Below are 14,316 nucleotides of genomic sequence, written 5' to 3'. Positions count from 1 at the left end.
GTGCTGATTACTAGTAGGTTACCTCGCCTACACAGTACAGGGGAATCGTGAGGGGATGTTCAGTTGGATGTGCAAACCGCAGAACGACTAGCCTTGGAACACAGTACTCCAGTGGCGTAATCAGACTGTCACCCAATTTAATCGCGCTACAAAGGTTATGTGGGTGTTCACCCGGACGTGGACTTTGGAGAGCCACCTGGGCAGAGTCACTAAGCTATCGTCCAGTCGCCCAGTCGAGCCTAGCGCCTCATTTCAACAACGACATCCGATCTCTCCAACTTCTGCCCGGTGCCGTACCCATGCCTCTCTTGTCGCACACACAAAGACCGTGATATGTAATGATGAGATCATGCTGAGGATGACACCCTGTTAATCACCGCCGAAACATATAAACCCACGATGTCGGCCAAGAAGGACATGCAGCGGCCGCGCCGAACCGTCATGATGCGCTCTGGGGTGTGAACATCCACCGAGGCTGATGAACTGACCCGCTTGCAGGTATGCCTGATCTGCCACAAGAAAAAGGTGCGATGCGACATTGGATGAGGTTGAAGGCGATGTCTGCACGCGTTGCGCAAAAGATGGAGATGACTGCGTCCCGAGAGAAAGCGAAAACACGCTCTACGTTCAGCCCTTCCCCCGTTGACAGCGCCGACCAAAAGTCGGCTCAGAGAGCGGCCAGCCGACATCTTTGGTCGAACCTTGCGCTCATCCATTGCACATGTCAAGTCAAGCATCACACGCTCAATCGGTTGGCATGCCACATGATGGCACCCTCAAACCCAAAAGTCACGTAGGGCGACGGCTGTCTAGCACTGCTAGCATGCGTGAGTCATCACCACATCTGGAGAGGCTCTGCGTATTCATACTCTTCGCACTCCCATGCCGTCAACTACCTCGGTCGTTTGGATTATCTCCCAACGACGTCCCAGTAAACGATGACACGGCCCTTCCATCAAGGTACCTCATCGGCCTTCCCCGCCTCGTCAATCACAACAGTACAGCTTTTTAACAACACCTGAGAAGGCACATGATCAACCATAATCACCGAAGTTTGCGAGTCGGCCACCATGACCAGGGATTCGTTATTACCATTCAGAAAGCTCCTGCGAACCGGACAGACGTTAGGTTCGCACAGGAGATTATCGGAGCACTGCGTGATAGAGAGAGAACTGGGCCCTGATTCCGATGAATGTGTCATCACGAGGCGCAACGGCGAGAAGTTCAGGTGTCCCGGATTGGATCTGGATGAGGATGAGAGGAATCCGTTTGCGAACAGTGACGGGTTCTTCCCGGTAAGCTCCATTGTGCCAATCATGAAGGAATGCTACCTGGAAACAAAACTATAGCTCCTTGCCACTCTTCTCGGCTATCCTTTTCCTACGATTGCTCTTCTCACAGGAAATATCTTTGGCGGCGTGTGCGCCTTCTCATTGGCTCACAACTATCGGATTGTGATCTCAAGACGAGGCTATTTCTCCATGCCGCCAGTGAAACTGGGCCTTCATTTCCCAGGAATCGGGTACCTGGATCAAGCCCCATCCGCAGGTTGTTGCCCGAAAGATGCGCCTAGAGGCTCACCGCTGGACCGGAAAAGAGGCGCTGAAGGACGGAATCGTCGACGAGATTGCGGAGCCGACTGAGATGCTGAATGCAGCGTTGAGGACGGTGAACCAGATTCAGTGAAGGGCGGAAATGGGCGTGTACTCGCTGGTGAGTGATAGTCTGTGAGGTGAGGCAGCCGAGAAGATCAGGAGCATCTTCTATGTCCACGGACGTATGGTGACTGCGCCTGCGAAAGCGAAGATTGGGGATTCAATGGATGCATCCAAAGAGCGTGTGTGTCGTGACAAGGATGCGGCATGTTTCCTGGAAGCATGTCATGGACAACTTCGAAAGTATCCGCGACCCAGCTGGATGGTCTGAGAGCAGGTAGGGTGTACGCAAACGTCCGGGCCAGATCTTCATGTTGTGTAAGCGGCGAAGGCTCAACAAATCCATATGTTGCTACCAGTCCATGCCGCTCACAATATAGATATCAGGACGCATATCTCTCCCTTAGAACTCAGTACATCACACATTCTTCTCCCACTTCTGAACAATGGAGATCGGCCAGAGCACTGTCAACGTTTGGATATGACTCACGTGCAGCTGACCCCACTTGGGCACTCTACTTGTTGCCCAGGTGGGTACCTGCACTGTGTCCCTCCAAGTCTCATCTACCTTGGTTCATGTACTCCCGCCGTCGAGATACCATCGCACCTCCGCTCAACCGTACCCTATGGAGGACACTTTAGGGTTCCGCAGTTCGAAAACGTGCTCGTCAACGGAGGAAGAGAATGGATCTACCTGCAGCCCGGCTGTAGACGGTCTCAATGAACGCTCTCTGCGCGCATCTCATCCAGACTTTTCGGTGACCGGTCCGTGAAACCTCTAACATGATAGCAGATGCGTATTGTCGGTCTCAACTTCGTCGTAGTGGGCGCTTACATTCTCGTATATATCGTCTCCATGTTAGGGCTAAAGTGGTTTCTTAGATTATCCCACCCCTGCTAATCTATCGACCTCCACGACATGTGGCCGTGCCCGACCCACCGTCACCTCACGCTGATTCCACCGCCGTCAGATGCCAATCTATGCTTTAATATAGCGGGCTCATCTAAAGAATGTTAAAGAATGTTCCAAAGAATATGCGAGGTGCAGGTACCCTTTCATCCCTTCCGGCCCGAGATCCAGCACTGGTCTGGAGGAGGCTCAAATGACCGCAACCCCGGCTGACGTCTGGCCTAAGCCTCCTAGAACCCCGGAGTCACTTGATTTGTCCCAACAAGTTACAAGAGTTTGTAGCTTGGTGTGAATGATGGACAGTTCCAAAGGAGAGGGTAACCACGTTCTGTTGACGACTTCTCCCATCCAGGGGAAGCGAGCCCCACATTACCAAACCGTGGGCGCGGAAACGTGCTCCAACTCCCGTTCGGCTGAGTGCCGAGGATCATCTGGAAGGTTTCCTATCTTACACGGAATCCTTATGTGCCAATTCTCCGGCGTGGGATACAACCGTGCGGCCAAGATTAGGTACCGCATCCCGGATTCCCGTCTCCCTGATAGCCATGGCAGCTATAATCGCTACGAAGCACTAATTAATTCTGGCTGACGAAAAATGCTTGTGGCATGTTCGTCATGCCAGAGCACTGATAAAACCGTATGATGACCGCCCGGAAGAGGTACCTCTCACTGACCGTCGTGCGCTTCGTTCACCATGAGACGAAGTCATTTGTCGGCGGCCGTTGCTGCGCTGGCGGGGACAGGTGTGTTTTTTGTTTAATTGGTTGCTCGCATGCTTTGTACTGACAATTTGTTAGCCATTGGTGATTCAACCAGCAGATACTGCGACGAAGCCTCATCGATATGCTACTCAGGGTGGAACAGTGGGAACGGAGTTACTATTGGCGTTGCCTTACCGAAGGTGGCAAAGGCACCATTTGACACCGTTCTGCAAATCATATCCCCCGTTGCGAATGGATGGGCAGGCTTTTCATGGGGCGGTACAATGCCATATGTCCCTTTGACGATTGGCTGGCCTAATAATGCGTCAAATACCGCGATATATTCTTCTAGGATGGCATAGTATGTTGGGTACTTTCTCGTCAAGACGAATTCTAACCTCGTCCAGCGGCCTGAGTCTACCGCAGCCATACGACGCTGCGGAATATACGTACCTGAAAGGAACGGGCCTGAATGCGACACATTGGACGCTCAATGTCCGCTGTCGAGGCTGCAGTCAGTGGCAGGACGTGGATGGTAACCTCGTTTCATTGAACCCGTCCGACACCGCGGCCCCCTTCGCACACGCATTTGCAAGCAAACTTCCTGCACAGCCTGCAAACAATCGATCCACATTCAATGTTCACACAAAGTTTGGGCATTGGAGTCTTGATTTGACACTGGGGCAAAACGAGGACTTTGATAAGCTTGTTGCTGCAAACTTGGTCGAAGAGCAGCCTCCTGCTTCAAGCAGCGTCTCTTCGACTAGTTCGATACCAACTTCTTCCAAGGTCGAAGAGCAACCTCCTGTTTCGAGCGGCGTCTCTTCGACCATCTCGGTGCCAACTTCTGTTCTGCCCTCAACACTGAGCACATCCATACGTCCAACATCCACACCAGACCCGGTACAGACTGGTGTCCCGTCATCCTGCTCTGGGGTCGATCCTCTCCACTTCCCTCTCCTAACGGCTCCTGGTTGGAAAGCCGTGAAAGTTGCCGGCGGCCTGACGCAGCCCCGGGGTGTCATCTTCGATAAGGCCGGAAACCTTCTCCTGGTACAGAACGGTCTCGGAATCACCGGTCAGTCCGTCGGTCCTGACGGCTGTCTCGGCACTGCGAAGATTGTCGTCACGCAGCGAAACCTTAACCATGGTATCTATCTCAGTGCTGGTGGTAAAACGCTATTCGCCAGCTCCGCCACATCTGTGTTTGCCTGGGACTACGATGCGGCGACTATGAGCGTTTCGGGGTCGTCCAGGATCATTGTGACGGGCATGGACAGCAAGGGGCACGTTACGCGGACTCTGACCATCCCGCCAAAACGTCCGAATCTTCTGGTAGTGTCTCATGGGTCCAACGACAATTTTGATTTCGAATCCGGCAATATCAAGGTGGGACGATCGTGCGTCAAGGTATTTGATATCAGCAAGGCGCCAGCCGGCGGCTACAATTACGCTGCTGATGGCTATAATTTGGGTTATGGATTGAGGAACGAAGTTGGACTGGCGTTTGACGGCGAGGGAATGTGAGCCTTCCCCGTTACCTGACTAGTGAACCGCACTGACGTTACTTCAGGCTTTGGGGAATCGAGAATTCCTCGGATGAGATCCACCGCACAGTCAACGGCAAATCCGTCGACATCCACCTCGACAACCCAGCCGACGAGATCAACTTCCTCGGGGACCCCGCCAAAGCGAACAAGGACTGGTATGGGTACCCGACCTGCTACACGGTCTGGAAGCCCGATGTCATCACCGATCGCAAGTTCCGGGTGGGAGACCAGTTCGTCCTTGCTCCCAACGCGACGTTTTCGGACGAGACATGTAAGTCCAAGAGCAAGGCGGCCAAACTGGCGATCCAGGCACACTCGGCACCGCTTGATGCCGTCTTCAACAGCAACTTCACGAGCATGTACATCACCCTCCACGGCAGCTGGAACCGTAGTCCGTCGACTGGTTATAAAGTGATCGAGGTTCCCTTCACCAAGCGTGGTGGGAATTTCTCCCCGACGGCACAGCTGAGCGCAAGTGCCAATGGTTATAATGATATTCTCTGGAATCCGGATGTCGAGCACTGTTCGACGACGCAGTGTTTCAGGCCCGTGTCGATTGCGAAGGACCGTTTCGAGAGGATGTATATCACGAGTGATAGTGGAGCAGAAGGAGAGATAATCATTTTGGGAAGGGCATAGATGAGAAGGGTATATATCCGACTAGACCGGGGGTGAATTCATCGGCGAGGTGCCTTTGGGGCATTTTTCCCAACACGTAGCATGTAGCATGATAGCATGGTAGCATGGTTGTTATTCGAATCTTAGGACTCGGGCACTTCTGGTTAAAATTCACTGCGTTCTCGCGGCACTCGTCTTACGGAGTCGGCTGTGCCTATATATCAAGATGTGCTGATGTGAGAAACCGGGTGCCACTCTCGGCCAAGGTCCATCACCGAGGCCTTGGTCGTCGAGGTAAAGGAGGGGTTCCCGGTGTAAACCCCATCGACGGCGCACCTCCGCAACCACCGCCGAAAAGGGAAAATACCGAGGCCCCAGATTTCCTCACTTTCGCACGACAAGTTACGGGCGAGGCAGACCCCCTGGCGAGCCTAACATTTGCCTCTCTTGACCAACGCCATGCCGGGTTGGAGCAGCTATTTATTAGCCATGGAGTCGTCATCTACTCATGTCGGGTTTCACACTCTTGTCTTTGATTTTCCCTTCCTCGCTAGACATTTGATCGGGTCTCCACTTCTACCCGCGCCCTCGTCGCGTCTAGCTGCCGTGCACCAACGCACCAAGGACCTTGCCCTGACATAATCATTCAACAAAGAAGAATTGCTGATTCCTCCACCACCTCATCTCCATCGCCATGAACGGGCATGTAACAGACACCGGAGCGTCTGCCCAAAACCAATACGACATCATCGTCATCGGAGCGGGCATCTCCGGCATCAACACCGGCTACCGGATCCAGGAGACTCCCCCAGGCGACCTACGCCATCCTCGAAGGCCGCAGCAATGTAGGCGGTACCTGGGACCTGTTCAAGTATCCCGGCATTCGGTCCGACTCGGACCTCCATACCTTTGGCTTCCCCTTCAACCCCTGGAAAAAGCCCAATCCTATCGCGACGGCCGACAGCATCGTCGCTTACATCAAGTCCACCGCCGCCAAGTTCGGCATCGACAGGCACATACAATTCAACCGCAAGGTGCAGAGCGCGCAATGGAGCTCGGATGCGCAGCATTGGCGACTCGAGGTGGACAGCAATGGCACGAGGAAGACGTACTATGCCAAGTTCCTCTTCATGGGAACGGGCTACTACGACTACGAGAAACCTCTCCAAGTCGACATTCCGGGCTTGGAGCGTTTCAAAGGGACGAGAGTGCATCCGCAGTTCTGGCCTGAGGATCTCGACTACCAGGGCAAGAAGATGATCATCATCGGCTCCGGGGCGACTGCAATCACCATGATGCCCGCTGTTGTCGAAAGCGGCGTTGGTAGCGTCACCATGCTGCAGCGGAGTCCGTCGTACGTCATGAGTCTTCCGCAGAAGAAGCCCGGCGAGAAGAGATGGTACGATTACTTCCCGTCCTGGATAGCAGCGAAGCTCGTCCGTCTGCAATTCATCGTCCTCCCCTGGCTCTTCTATCACTGGTGCAGGAAGTTCCCTTCGGCGGCCGCAAGATTCATTCGCAAGCTAGCGAAGCGCCAGCTCCCCAAGGACATACCGATAGATCCACACTTCAAACCCGCCTACAATCCGTGGGACCAGCGTCTCTGCCTCTGTCCCGATGGCGACTTCTTCAAGAGCTTCCGCACGGGACGCGCCACCGTCGTCACCGACAACATCAAGACCGTGACCGAAGACGGCATCGAGCTGAATTCCGGCAGGAAGCTCGACGCCGACATCATCGTCACGGCTACGGGCCTCAATCTCCAACTCTGCGGCAACATCGCCCTCGCCGTCGACGGTAAGCCCGTCAACATCGCCGACCGCTTCATGTGGCGATCCGCTATGCTCACCGGGGTTCCCAACCTCGGCCTCATGATCGGCTACGTCAACGCGTCGTGGACGCTGGGTTCGGACAGTGCAGCGCGTCTCCTCACCCGCTTGTACAAGCACATGCAGGATCATGGGTATACGAGCGCGACACCTGAGATTTCGCCAGAGGAGATGAAGGATCCCCAGATGCCGCTGCAGCTGAAGAGCACCTATATCCAGAATGGAGCGAGGAAGATGCCGCATGCGGGGAGGCGTGGTCCGTGGTTGCCCAGGGACAATTATATGAGGGATAACTGGACGGCGAATTATGCCGATCTGAGGGACGGTATGGTATTTAAGAGTTTAAGTACCTGATGTGAGATGGAGGTGGTAGGAAGAATATATGAAATTCTTTGCTTGCTGGCGATCTGCTATTCAGCACGTAATCGGATTGTGGCATCGGCTGAGATTCGCGAACGACAGCCAACTAGTGATGTTAGCGGCTTTTATGAAAGTTGGAAGGGATCAGGTTGCCAGCGGTACGCCAGTCATTAAGAATATCTGTGGAGCTCAACCTCTCCGAATCTCTCCTCGGCGGTCATTCCATGTTGATAGTCCGACGACATTCAGTACATGAATCGCTGGACCTTTCCCGGCTCACTCGGCCACGAAAACCCTCTGTACAGGAACAGATAGCCAGTGATAGCATTCACGGCAAGATACCACACCGTCTCGAGTATCAGTGTGACATCCAATGGGGCTCTCGACTTCCGGCCTGCAGGTGTGACACGCGGTACATGCAATCGCCAGATGGTCCACGGGACGATGAAGTATCGAGGCTCAACGAGGGGCGCTGACACCACGGACAAGGACGTTGCCGCGAGCCACACCAGTACGAAACTTGCTGTGCAAGATGGGTGAATCGGCGTCTTGGGCGTCGATCGCACATCAGTGCTTTGTTTCCGCGTTTCCACGGTCGCCGTTGGAACCATTGCGAGTCTCTGTGTGACGGTCCAGGCGCAAGCATAGTAGATGGGAACTGCGGCGTATTTGAACGCCCAGTGACGGAGTAGAATGCGGAATACGTAGAAGACGTAGTGCCGGTTGTCTGCTCGGATGAACGGATGCACAATCGTGTTGAAGTGAACCGCTGCTGTTCCAAATGCGAGGAAGAGGAAGGCTGAGGAGAGCCCAGGGGTGGCGGCGTCCGCCTCCCTGATTAGATTCTCCTGATACCAGGACTTCAGGCTCGAATCAGGGAGAAGGCGGACGACCGGTCCAAGGAGTACGGGTAGGAGAAGAGGAAATGAGAAGAAGAAAACGTATGGCCAAAAGTAGAGCATTTGAGGTGTATGGACCGTTGCGATGTGGTTTGATTTGTCGCCTGAAAATCAGCAAGTGCCCAGAGCAAGAATTCAACTTGACATATACGCACCAAGCACCACGCCTCCGTTCCATAGCACGAAGGCCACGAATACAACCACAAGTGCAAGGTACGGTAGAATAGCGTTGATCAATGATCGTGGTCTCTGCATGGCCGCTAGAATCACCGAAAGCACAGTGAGAATGTAGTCTATACGCGATTAGCAGCACGAACATACAGGCGCTAAAGTTGGATTACCTTGAGGTCCAGCATCTCGAGCACTTGAGTCATAGACCTTGCCCTCCGTCCAACACTGCTTCAAGACCTCAATGGGCCGGCGACTCGGAGTTGAGGTTTCCATTCCACCGTCCCTTTTCAACGCTTCAACGGCAGCCAAACCGGCAGGAAAAATAGCAACCCAAAAGATGTTTGTCTGGCGGAATAACAGGGCTATGATTCCAAGGACGATGAAGGCCAATTGCTTCGACGGCCCCCAGCGGCTCTGAGCTCCGCTTCTCTGCACAAATGCGCCGTAATGCGCAAGAACCGTCAGGGTAGATAAGACGTCCGTGTAGTACAGCGCAGAGAAAAAGAACAGCGGCGGGAACAGGCCAATGTTCAGGGCAGAATGAGCGTCGTATGGGTCACTCTGCTCGTCATCCTGGTGTCGATTTGACTGTTCCCGTTGCAGACGTAGATTCCGCCGAATGTGGTATGCAACGACACAGACAACAGAGATGGCCGTGACATTAAGACCTCTGAGAGAAGGAATATTGCATCCAACGAAAATGGAAATAAGCTTGGACGCGAGGTACCTGATATCGTTAATGCTGTGTCCCTTCAAACAGACGGAGGGCTTGTAAACTCACAGGCCCGGCGGTGTCGTGATTTTGGGGTCCCATGTGTAATCGCCTTTACAATATCTCTGGGCTTGCGGGATATGGAACACCTCGTCCTATTCCCATCAGGACGCTGTACGGGGTTGTGATTCCCTTTGTTTTACTCACCAGATATGGTTCTGGAACATGTTCAGCGAGCAGCCTATACCACGTCCAGGCGGCATTCGTAACGACCAGAAATGCAATGGGCAACGCCCACGTTTGGCGCAACGAGGACATTGATATGTGGGACAGTAGAGTTTGAATTGCAGACGATGAAGCGGAGAATAGTCCAGTCTACTGGAGAATTATAGAGGACGCTAGGTGGTGTACCCAAACGGGACTAGCTTCCGGCGGCGGAAATGCAGGCGCGCGAGCCGCATCTGAACATTCCAGCTTTCGATGGTCGAGCTTAGCAGCGCAGTCGAAAGAGTATAAACATGGCATTGCCTCTCCCGCCAGGCCTCACGCCTCCCGAAGTCGCATTCTTATGTGAGATGGAGCTGGTCTCCATCATTCCGCGCCAACGGCTCGACAGCCTCGACCTCCTAGGCGTATGTACCAGCTACCCCACCCAAACCCCTCCGCAACGTCTGACACGACCAAATACAGGGCTCCATCCCAGCGCTCGTTCCTCCTCACAAGACGTCCGTCCCCCTCTGGCTCGCTCTTCTGCTCAAGCGCCAACGTCGCGCCAACATTGTGCCTCCCCCATGGCTCGCCCCACCCTGGCTTACCGCCATCCTCGAATATGAGACGGAGCATCCCGACACGTTTTCTCCGCCTCCAAGACTACCTCCAGCGCCTGGGGATCACAGTATCGTGTTTTCGCCTCCTTTCCTCCCTCAGTCGACCGTCGAAGCGGGGCCCGATGCGCTGCCGTACCACTGGCTAGAATTGGGAGAGATGCTGCTCGAAGCCGCGACCGACGACTTCGAGGACGGGGAAAGCGTGCGCAGACTGCTGCAGGGACTACGGGAGGTGCGCATGGCGAAGCTGCGGAAGCGGACGGAGACTCTGGACGAACCTGGAGGGATCCGGATGAATGGGATCGGCGGGATGGAGGTTGCCGAAGGGAGGTCTTTTATCACGGGGGTCGTTGATGGGTTGAGGAGGATTCGGGCGACGTACGAGGAGAAGAGGAGGGAGAGGGGGACGGAGGATGGGGCAGGATCCCCTCGGACGGTGGACGATTATGATGACGACGAGATGGAAACGCAGCTCACGTCTTGAGACGGCATCCGCCCAAGAATTCCATCGCTGGTGGCCGGCCTGCTGAGTGGGATAGCAGCTGGGCGATCGCATTTGCTTCTCCTGCTGGAGCCTCCGAACGAGCCCGTCTATGAGGAGGACCCTTCGGACAGGTTGTACGACGAGGAGGTACGTGGAGGTCCCGACGACGTCCACTCCATTGCCCAACCGTATTGTGGGAATATGGCCGCTTCGGCCTCTCCAAGGGACAGTCGACATTGACTGGAAAGCGAATTCGCAAGCCGGCACATCACTGTCACCACATCGTCACGCACTTGCGAGCGGACTCCCTCATCGCATCACATCACGATCAAGATGCAGGCCTACAAAAGTCGTAGATGTCGGCCAGCAAATTACGGACAAACCAGTATCTGATTTGTCGAGGTGCTTCGTAACGTACAATGCCGAGTGCGGAGTCGGGATTTGAGGGTTGGTGCACCAGCTCTCATTGCTGTGCGGGTGAGGTAGAGTTCAACTTTGGAAGAAACGGAAATAGCGACAATACATTGGGGTCTGTAATAGACTCTGTTGATCCCATCCCACGCATCCATTGTCTTGCACTTCTCTCACTGATCTGGTCATGGTGTTGCTAGTAGAAGTCAGAACGAAAAGATTAACCTAAACCTGTGACTTAGGTTCAGGTTTCCAGGGAAGAGGATGTCCTCCAAAGGCGAGCGCACTAATAAAGATGATAATGGTGCACTTGGACGATCCGCCAGGCTGGACGTGTCGTAGTAAGAACAGTCGTCAAACCCAGCGAGCAAGCACCTTGCCCACCAAAGCTCTATCTCCACAATATTCCCCCTTCAGCTTGCTTCCCCTGTCCTTGACGGTAATAGCAAGCAAGGGCTGGTATAGCAGCAAACAACACCTTTTCCCTCGAGACCCTTCAAACTTCCTCATCGAGCGGTTTCCCGCACTCGAACTAGGCCAAAACTAGGCACGATCAGGACTGGTGGGACATGGCGAGTTGCGCCACGGGGGGCCCTGGCAATTTCCTTTTATAAAAATGGTTATCGAAGCAGTGGCTTTGTTCCGATGGGGCGGAAGCTGTATCTTCCATGTGGGATTTTCGTTGACACGATTGAGAGGAGAGATGTTGAAGGCTGATGAACTGCAGCTGGACTTATCAGCATAAAGTACTATCCGCACATGGCAGAGAGTCGAGGATACGAAGGGCAGATTCAGCAGAGCTGGACAATCTAACATGGCATTGCTCGTGCGTTGGGGCGTTGAGTTGAAACACTTGTGGAGATGCGGAGGGGAGATTAGCCACCGCGCCGTTTGGATTGATGGTCGTAGCTTTGAGTTTGGGCATTCTTTTTATTGAGCGGCACACGTTGAGCGAGATCCCCAGAGTAGGAACAATAATAAATGGTGCTCAACAACCTGGCAAGAAAAAGAGAAATGATTCGGGAGCTGGATGGCTTCGCCGCACTCTTGCATGTAACGTGATCTTGAGGTCCTGCGAGATGAGTGTGCGTGCCACGACCCAAGGCGGGGAACCAGATCATGGCCCCGAGACAAAGGCGTGTAGGATCTGGGGTTGTGATTGTGGCAGCGAACTGCATTGGGTATCCTGATACCGGTCTCTCGGTACCCTGCCGCAGTCATTGTTGGCCTGGGGATTTGTGTTGGTACAGTTTGGATGCCGGAGTGGAGTGCATTATCTCTATGTACCAGAATGCTGTGGACGACGGCGTTTTGAGGAGGAATGCCGTATCATCTTCTTTCGAGTTCACTGCAATGGACCCACCTCCACTGCGATTCGACCACGTCTCAGGAAGACGGATGCATGACGAAATCCATAGCTCGACGCCCGTGACGCCACGGCCAGAAGCAGCAGCGCGCGGCTGTTCATCTGTATCTGAGCACAGGGAAATCTTCCTTGGTATTGGTAAAGCAGGTGGCAGGCCCAACGGTTCGGGGAACGGTGAACATCTGGCGGCGAGGGAAATTGATGGACGAGATTATACGCAGGGCAGGCAATGATACATAGGTACCATTGTCGGATCCGTGCCGACCCACTTGATGTCTTTGGCGCGTCGGGCTGGACGGTCCGGGCTTCGAGGGTTGAAGTCACAATGATATGAAGTGCCAAAGTTGTACGGCCAAGAGTGCTGCTGTTGCACCATCTGGCTGGCTCATGAACCATGGCCACGTGAAGTAGATGGAGAGTACATGATTGGAGTGTTTAGATGGTCGAATCGATGGACAACTAGGTACTCTGTACTGCGGTAGGAGCTCATTAGTGCGAATAAAGGAAAATGAGAGGCGACTCAGTATTGAAGTCAAGGGACAAATGAGGCCACGTTTTGTCGATCAGCACCAAGTGCGGTTGGAGGCTGATGGCGACGGTCCACGGATGCACCACGGTAGATTGGCAAACCGCCGAAGCTTCCAATTTCCATAGAGCCAGAAAGAGACAGATTGTTGTTTGCAAGAAGACGTTGCCCGAGTCGGCCATGGTTGGCTGCGGCATCAAGGACCTCAGGGCAGCAGAGCAAGACGATGGTCGTGTAGTGCAGGTTCCGAGGTGCGCGCAAGCAAGTAGATGAGGGGGAATGTCAATGCGGATGGACTCTGTCTGCTACTTGGTACCTAGTCCAGCAAAAAGGGACGAGGAGCCTACCTGGTACTCGGTAGATCTAGGCGCAGATATGATTCCTTTTGCTCTGCTCCCCTAGGTGAACAAGATATTGACTAACTTATCGGAGAAGGAAGAACAGGTCGGCGACCAGATGCAGGTGCCAAATGATAGTGCTCCATGATGTCGGGACTGTTGGAGGACTGAGTAGTGGTGATTCGGAGGGACTAGCACAGGACAGTAGTCGCCCGAGAGGTCCTACTGGACACTGGGGAGAGGGAGCGGTAAGGACATGTCACCCGTCAAGTGGTGGACAGCGGAGAGCGGAGATGGGTTGGGTCGAGTTTCCGCGGGTGGGTGGGGTTGTGAGTGCTGAGAAGAGTTTAGCGTGGGTGCCATTCTGGGACTAGTTTAGAGCTTTGGTATCGCAGGGGCAGGCCAGGTTGGAGGCGGGTCGAGGCCGGAAGGGGCAACAAAGCACGCTAGAGCCGAATTCGCGAGGCCATGCAGGAACAAATTGCTTTTTGGTTGAAATAAAAGCTGCCAGACGACCCCGTGGACGATAATCGCCAAAGCTCCCCCTGTTTCCGATAAAACGAAGGGTCCAGCTGTTGCAGCGGGAATCTGGAGTGCCTTTAAAAATTCACGACACAGCAGCCAATAAGCCTTCGGCCAGCGCATGGCGGGGGAGTGAATTTGAGAGCTGGAGTTGTGCAGAACGCTTGGATATGGAGCAATTCGGAAGAGGGCCCTGCATGACGCGGGGATGGAGGTGCTGTCAACTGGTCACAGCGAGCTTGCAGGGGACAGGGATTCTTGCGGCGCAGGGCCTCCAAAGCGGTCCGTGGGAGAGTGGGAGAGAGACGTGGGGGGAACCAATTGACCACGCACCACCACCTCCTCCAACAAAGGCACGCCTTTCGCGGCAAGCGGAACAAAGACGATGGCGTCGGGTTGGCAAGCAGGGGCATGCATCCTGTCTCTCTGTCTCCCTG

The 14,316-nt window shown here is 54.2% G+C and overlaps 6 protein-coding genes across 6 annotated transcripts; 4 read left to right on the top strand and 2 right to left on the bottom strand.

Moving 5' to 3' along the window:
* Nucleotides 1–1,070: 1,070 nt before the first annotated feature.
* EI97DRAFT_466154 (uncharacterized protein) lies at nucleotides 1,071–2,114 on the top strand (the record flags this gene model as incomplete). Its single annotated transcript, XM_033801520.1, has 3 exons — nucleotides 1,071–1,295; nucleotides 1,350–1,454; nucleotides 1,516–2,114. The coding sequence occupies 3 exons, from the start codon at nucleotides 1,071–1,073 to the stop codon at nucleotides 1,684–1,686; spliced, it is 501 nt and encodes a 166-aa protein (XP_033655598.1). The 3' UTR covers nucleotides 1,687–2,114.
* A 685-nt stretch (nucleotides 2,115–2,799) lies between these two features.
* Nucleotides 2,800–5,628, top strand: EI97DRAFT_415975 (cellobiose dehydrogenase-like protein). Its single transcript, XM_033796878.1, has 4 exons — nucleotides 2,800–3,308; nucleotides 3,363–3,627; nucleotides 3,674–4,789; nucleotides 4,840–5,628. The coding sequence occupies exons 1-4, from the start codon at nucleotides 3,260–3,262 to the stop codon at nucleotides 5,453–5,455; spliced, it is 2,046 nt and encodes a 681-aa protein (XP_033655597.1). The 5' UTR covers nucleotides 2,800–3,259; the 3' UTR covers nucleotides 5,456–5,628.
* Nucleotides 5,629–6,128: 500 nt separating this feature from the next.
* On the top strand, nucleotides 6,129–7,743 carry EI97DRAFT_488236 (FAD/NAD(P)-binding domain-containing protein; the record flags this gene model as incomplete). Its single annotated transcript, XM_033802194.1, has 2 exons — nucleotides 6,129–6,185; nucleotides 6,247–7,743. The coding sequence occupies 2 exons, from the start codon at nucleotides 6,129–6,131 to the stop codon at nucleotides 7,615–7,617; spliced, it is 1,428 nt and encodes a 475-aa protein (XP_033655596.1). The 3' UTR covers nucleotides 7,618–7,743.
* Nucleotides 7,744–7,868: 125 nt separating this feature from the next.
* Nucleotides 7,869–9,723, bottom strand: EI97DRAFT_500260 (alpha-1,2 glucosyltransferas-like protein alg10; the record flags this gene model as incomplete). The annotated part of the gene is made up of 5 exons (XM_033802653.1): nucleotides 7,869–8,626; nucleotides 8,678–8,815; nucleotides 8,864–9,420; nucleotides 9,475–9,560; nucleotides 9,613–9,723. The coding sequence occupies 5 exons, from the start codon at nucleotides 9,721–9,723 to the stop codon at nucleotides 7,869–7,871; spliced, it is 1,650 nt and encodes a 549-aa protein (XP_033655595.1).
* Nucleotides 9,724–9,923: 200 nt separating this feature from the next.
* Nucleotides 9,924–10,716, top strand: EI97DRAFT_374046 (DNA replication complex GINS protein-like protein psf2; the record flags this gene model as incomplete). Its single annotated transcript, XM_033795431.1, has 2 exons — nucleotides 9,924–10,037; nucleotides 10,096–10,716. 2 exons carry the CDS (start codon nucleotides 9,924–9,926, stop codon nucleotides 10,714–10,716), a joined length of 735 nt encoding a protein of 244 aa, XP_033655594.1.
* Nucleotides 10,717–11,420: 704 nt separating this feature from the next.
* On the bottom strand, nucleotides 11,421–13,164 carry EI97DRAFT_282292 (uncharacterized protein). Its single transcript, XM_033794373.1, has 2 exons — nucleotides 12,491–13,164; nucleotides 11,421–11,854 (listed from the first exon to the last, which is right to left on the bottom strand). The coding sequence occupies exons 1-2, from the start codon at nucleotides 12,887–12,889 to the stop codon at nucleotides 11,681–11,683; spliced, it is 573 nt and encodes a 190-aa protein (XP_033655593.1). The 5' UTR covers nucleotides 12,890–13,164; the 3' UTR covers nucleotides 11,421–11,680.
* Between the last annotated feature and the right edge of the window lie 1,152 nt (nucleotides 13,165–14,316).

This window comes from Westerdykella ornata (genome assembly GCF_010094085.1).
Source record: "Westerdykella ornata strain CBS 379.55 unplaced genomic scaffold EI97scaffold_6, whole genome shotgun sequence".
Classification (NCBI taxonomy): domain Eukaryota; kingdom Fungi; phylum Ascomycota; class Dothideomycetes; order Pleosporales; family Sporormiaceae; genus Westerdykella; species Westerdykella ornata.
The sequence above is the reverse complement of the archived record's forward strand: the minus strand, read 5'-3'. Positions and strand labels throughout refer to the sequence as shown.

Bases quoted from the DNA above. Each gene is read 5' to 3' on its own strand.
- EI97DRAFT_415975 (XM_033796878.1), top strand. From the start codon at position 3,260: ATGAGACGAAGTCATTTGTCGGCGGCCGTTGCTGCGCTGGCGGGGACA. The intron at 3,309-3,362 runs GTGTGTTTTTTG...ACAATTTGTTAG, and splicing joins TGCTGCGCTGGCGGGGACAG to CCATTGGTGATTCAACCAGC. The intron at 4,790-4,839 runs GTGAGCCTTCCC...ACGTTACTTCAG, and splicing joins GCGTTTGACGGCGAGGGAAT to GCTTTGGGGAATCGAGAATT.
- EI97DRAFT_282292 (XM_033794373.1), bottom strand. From the start codon at position 12,889: ATGGTTCATGAGCCAGCCAGATGGTGCAACAGCAGCACTCTTGGCCGT. The intron at 11,855-12,490 runs GTGGGTCCATTG...TGATAAGTCCAG, and splicing joins GTGGTCGAATCGCAGTGGAG to CTGCAGTTCATCAGCCTTCA.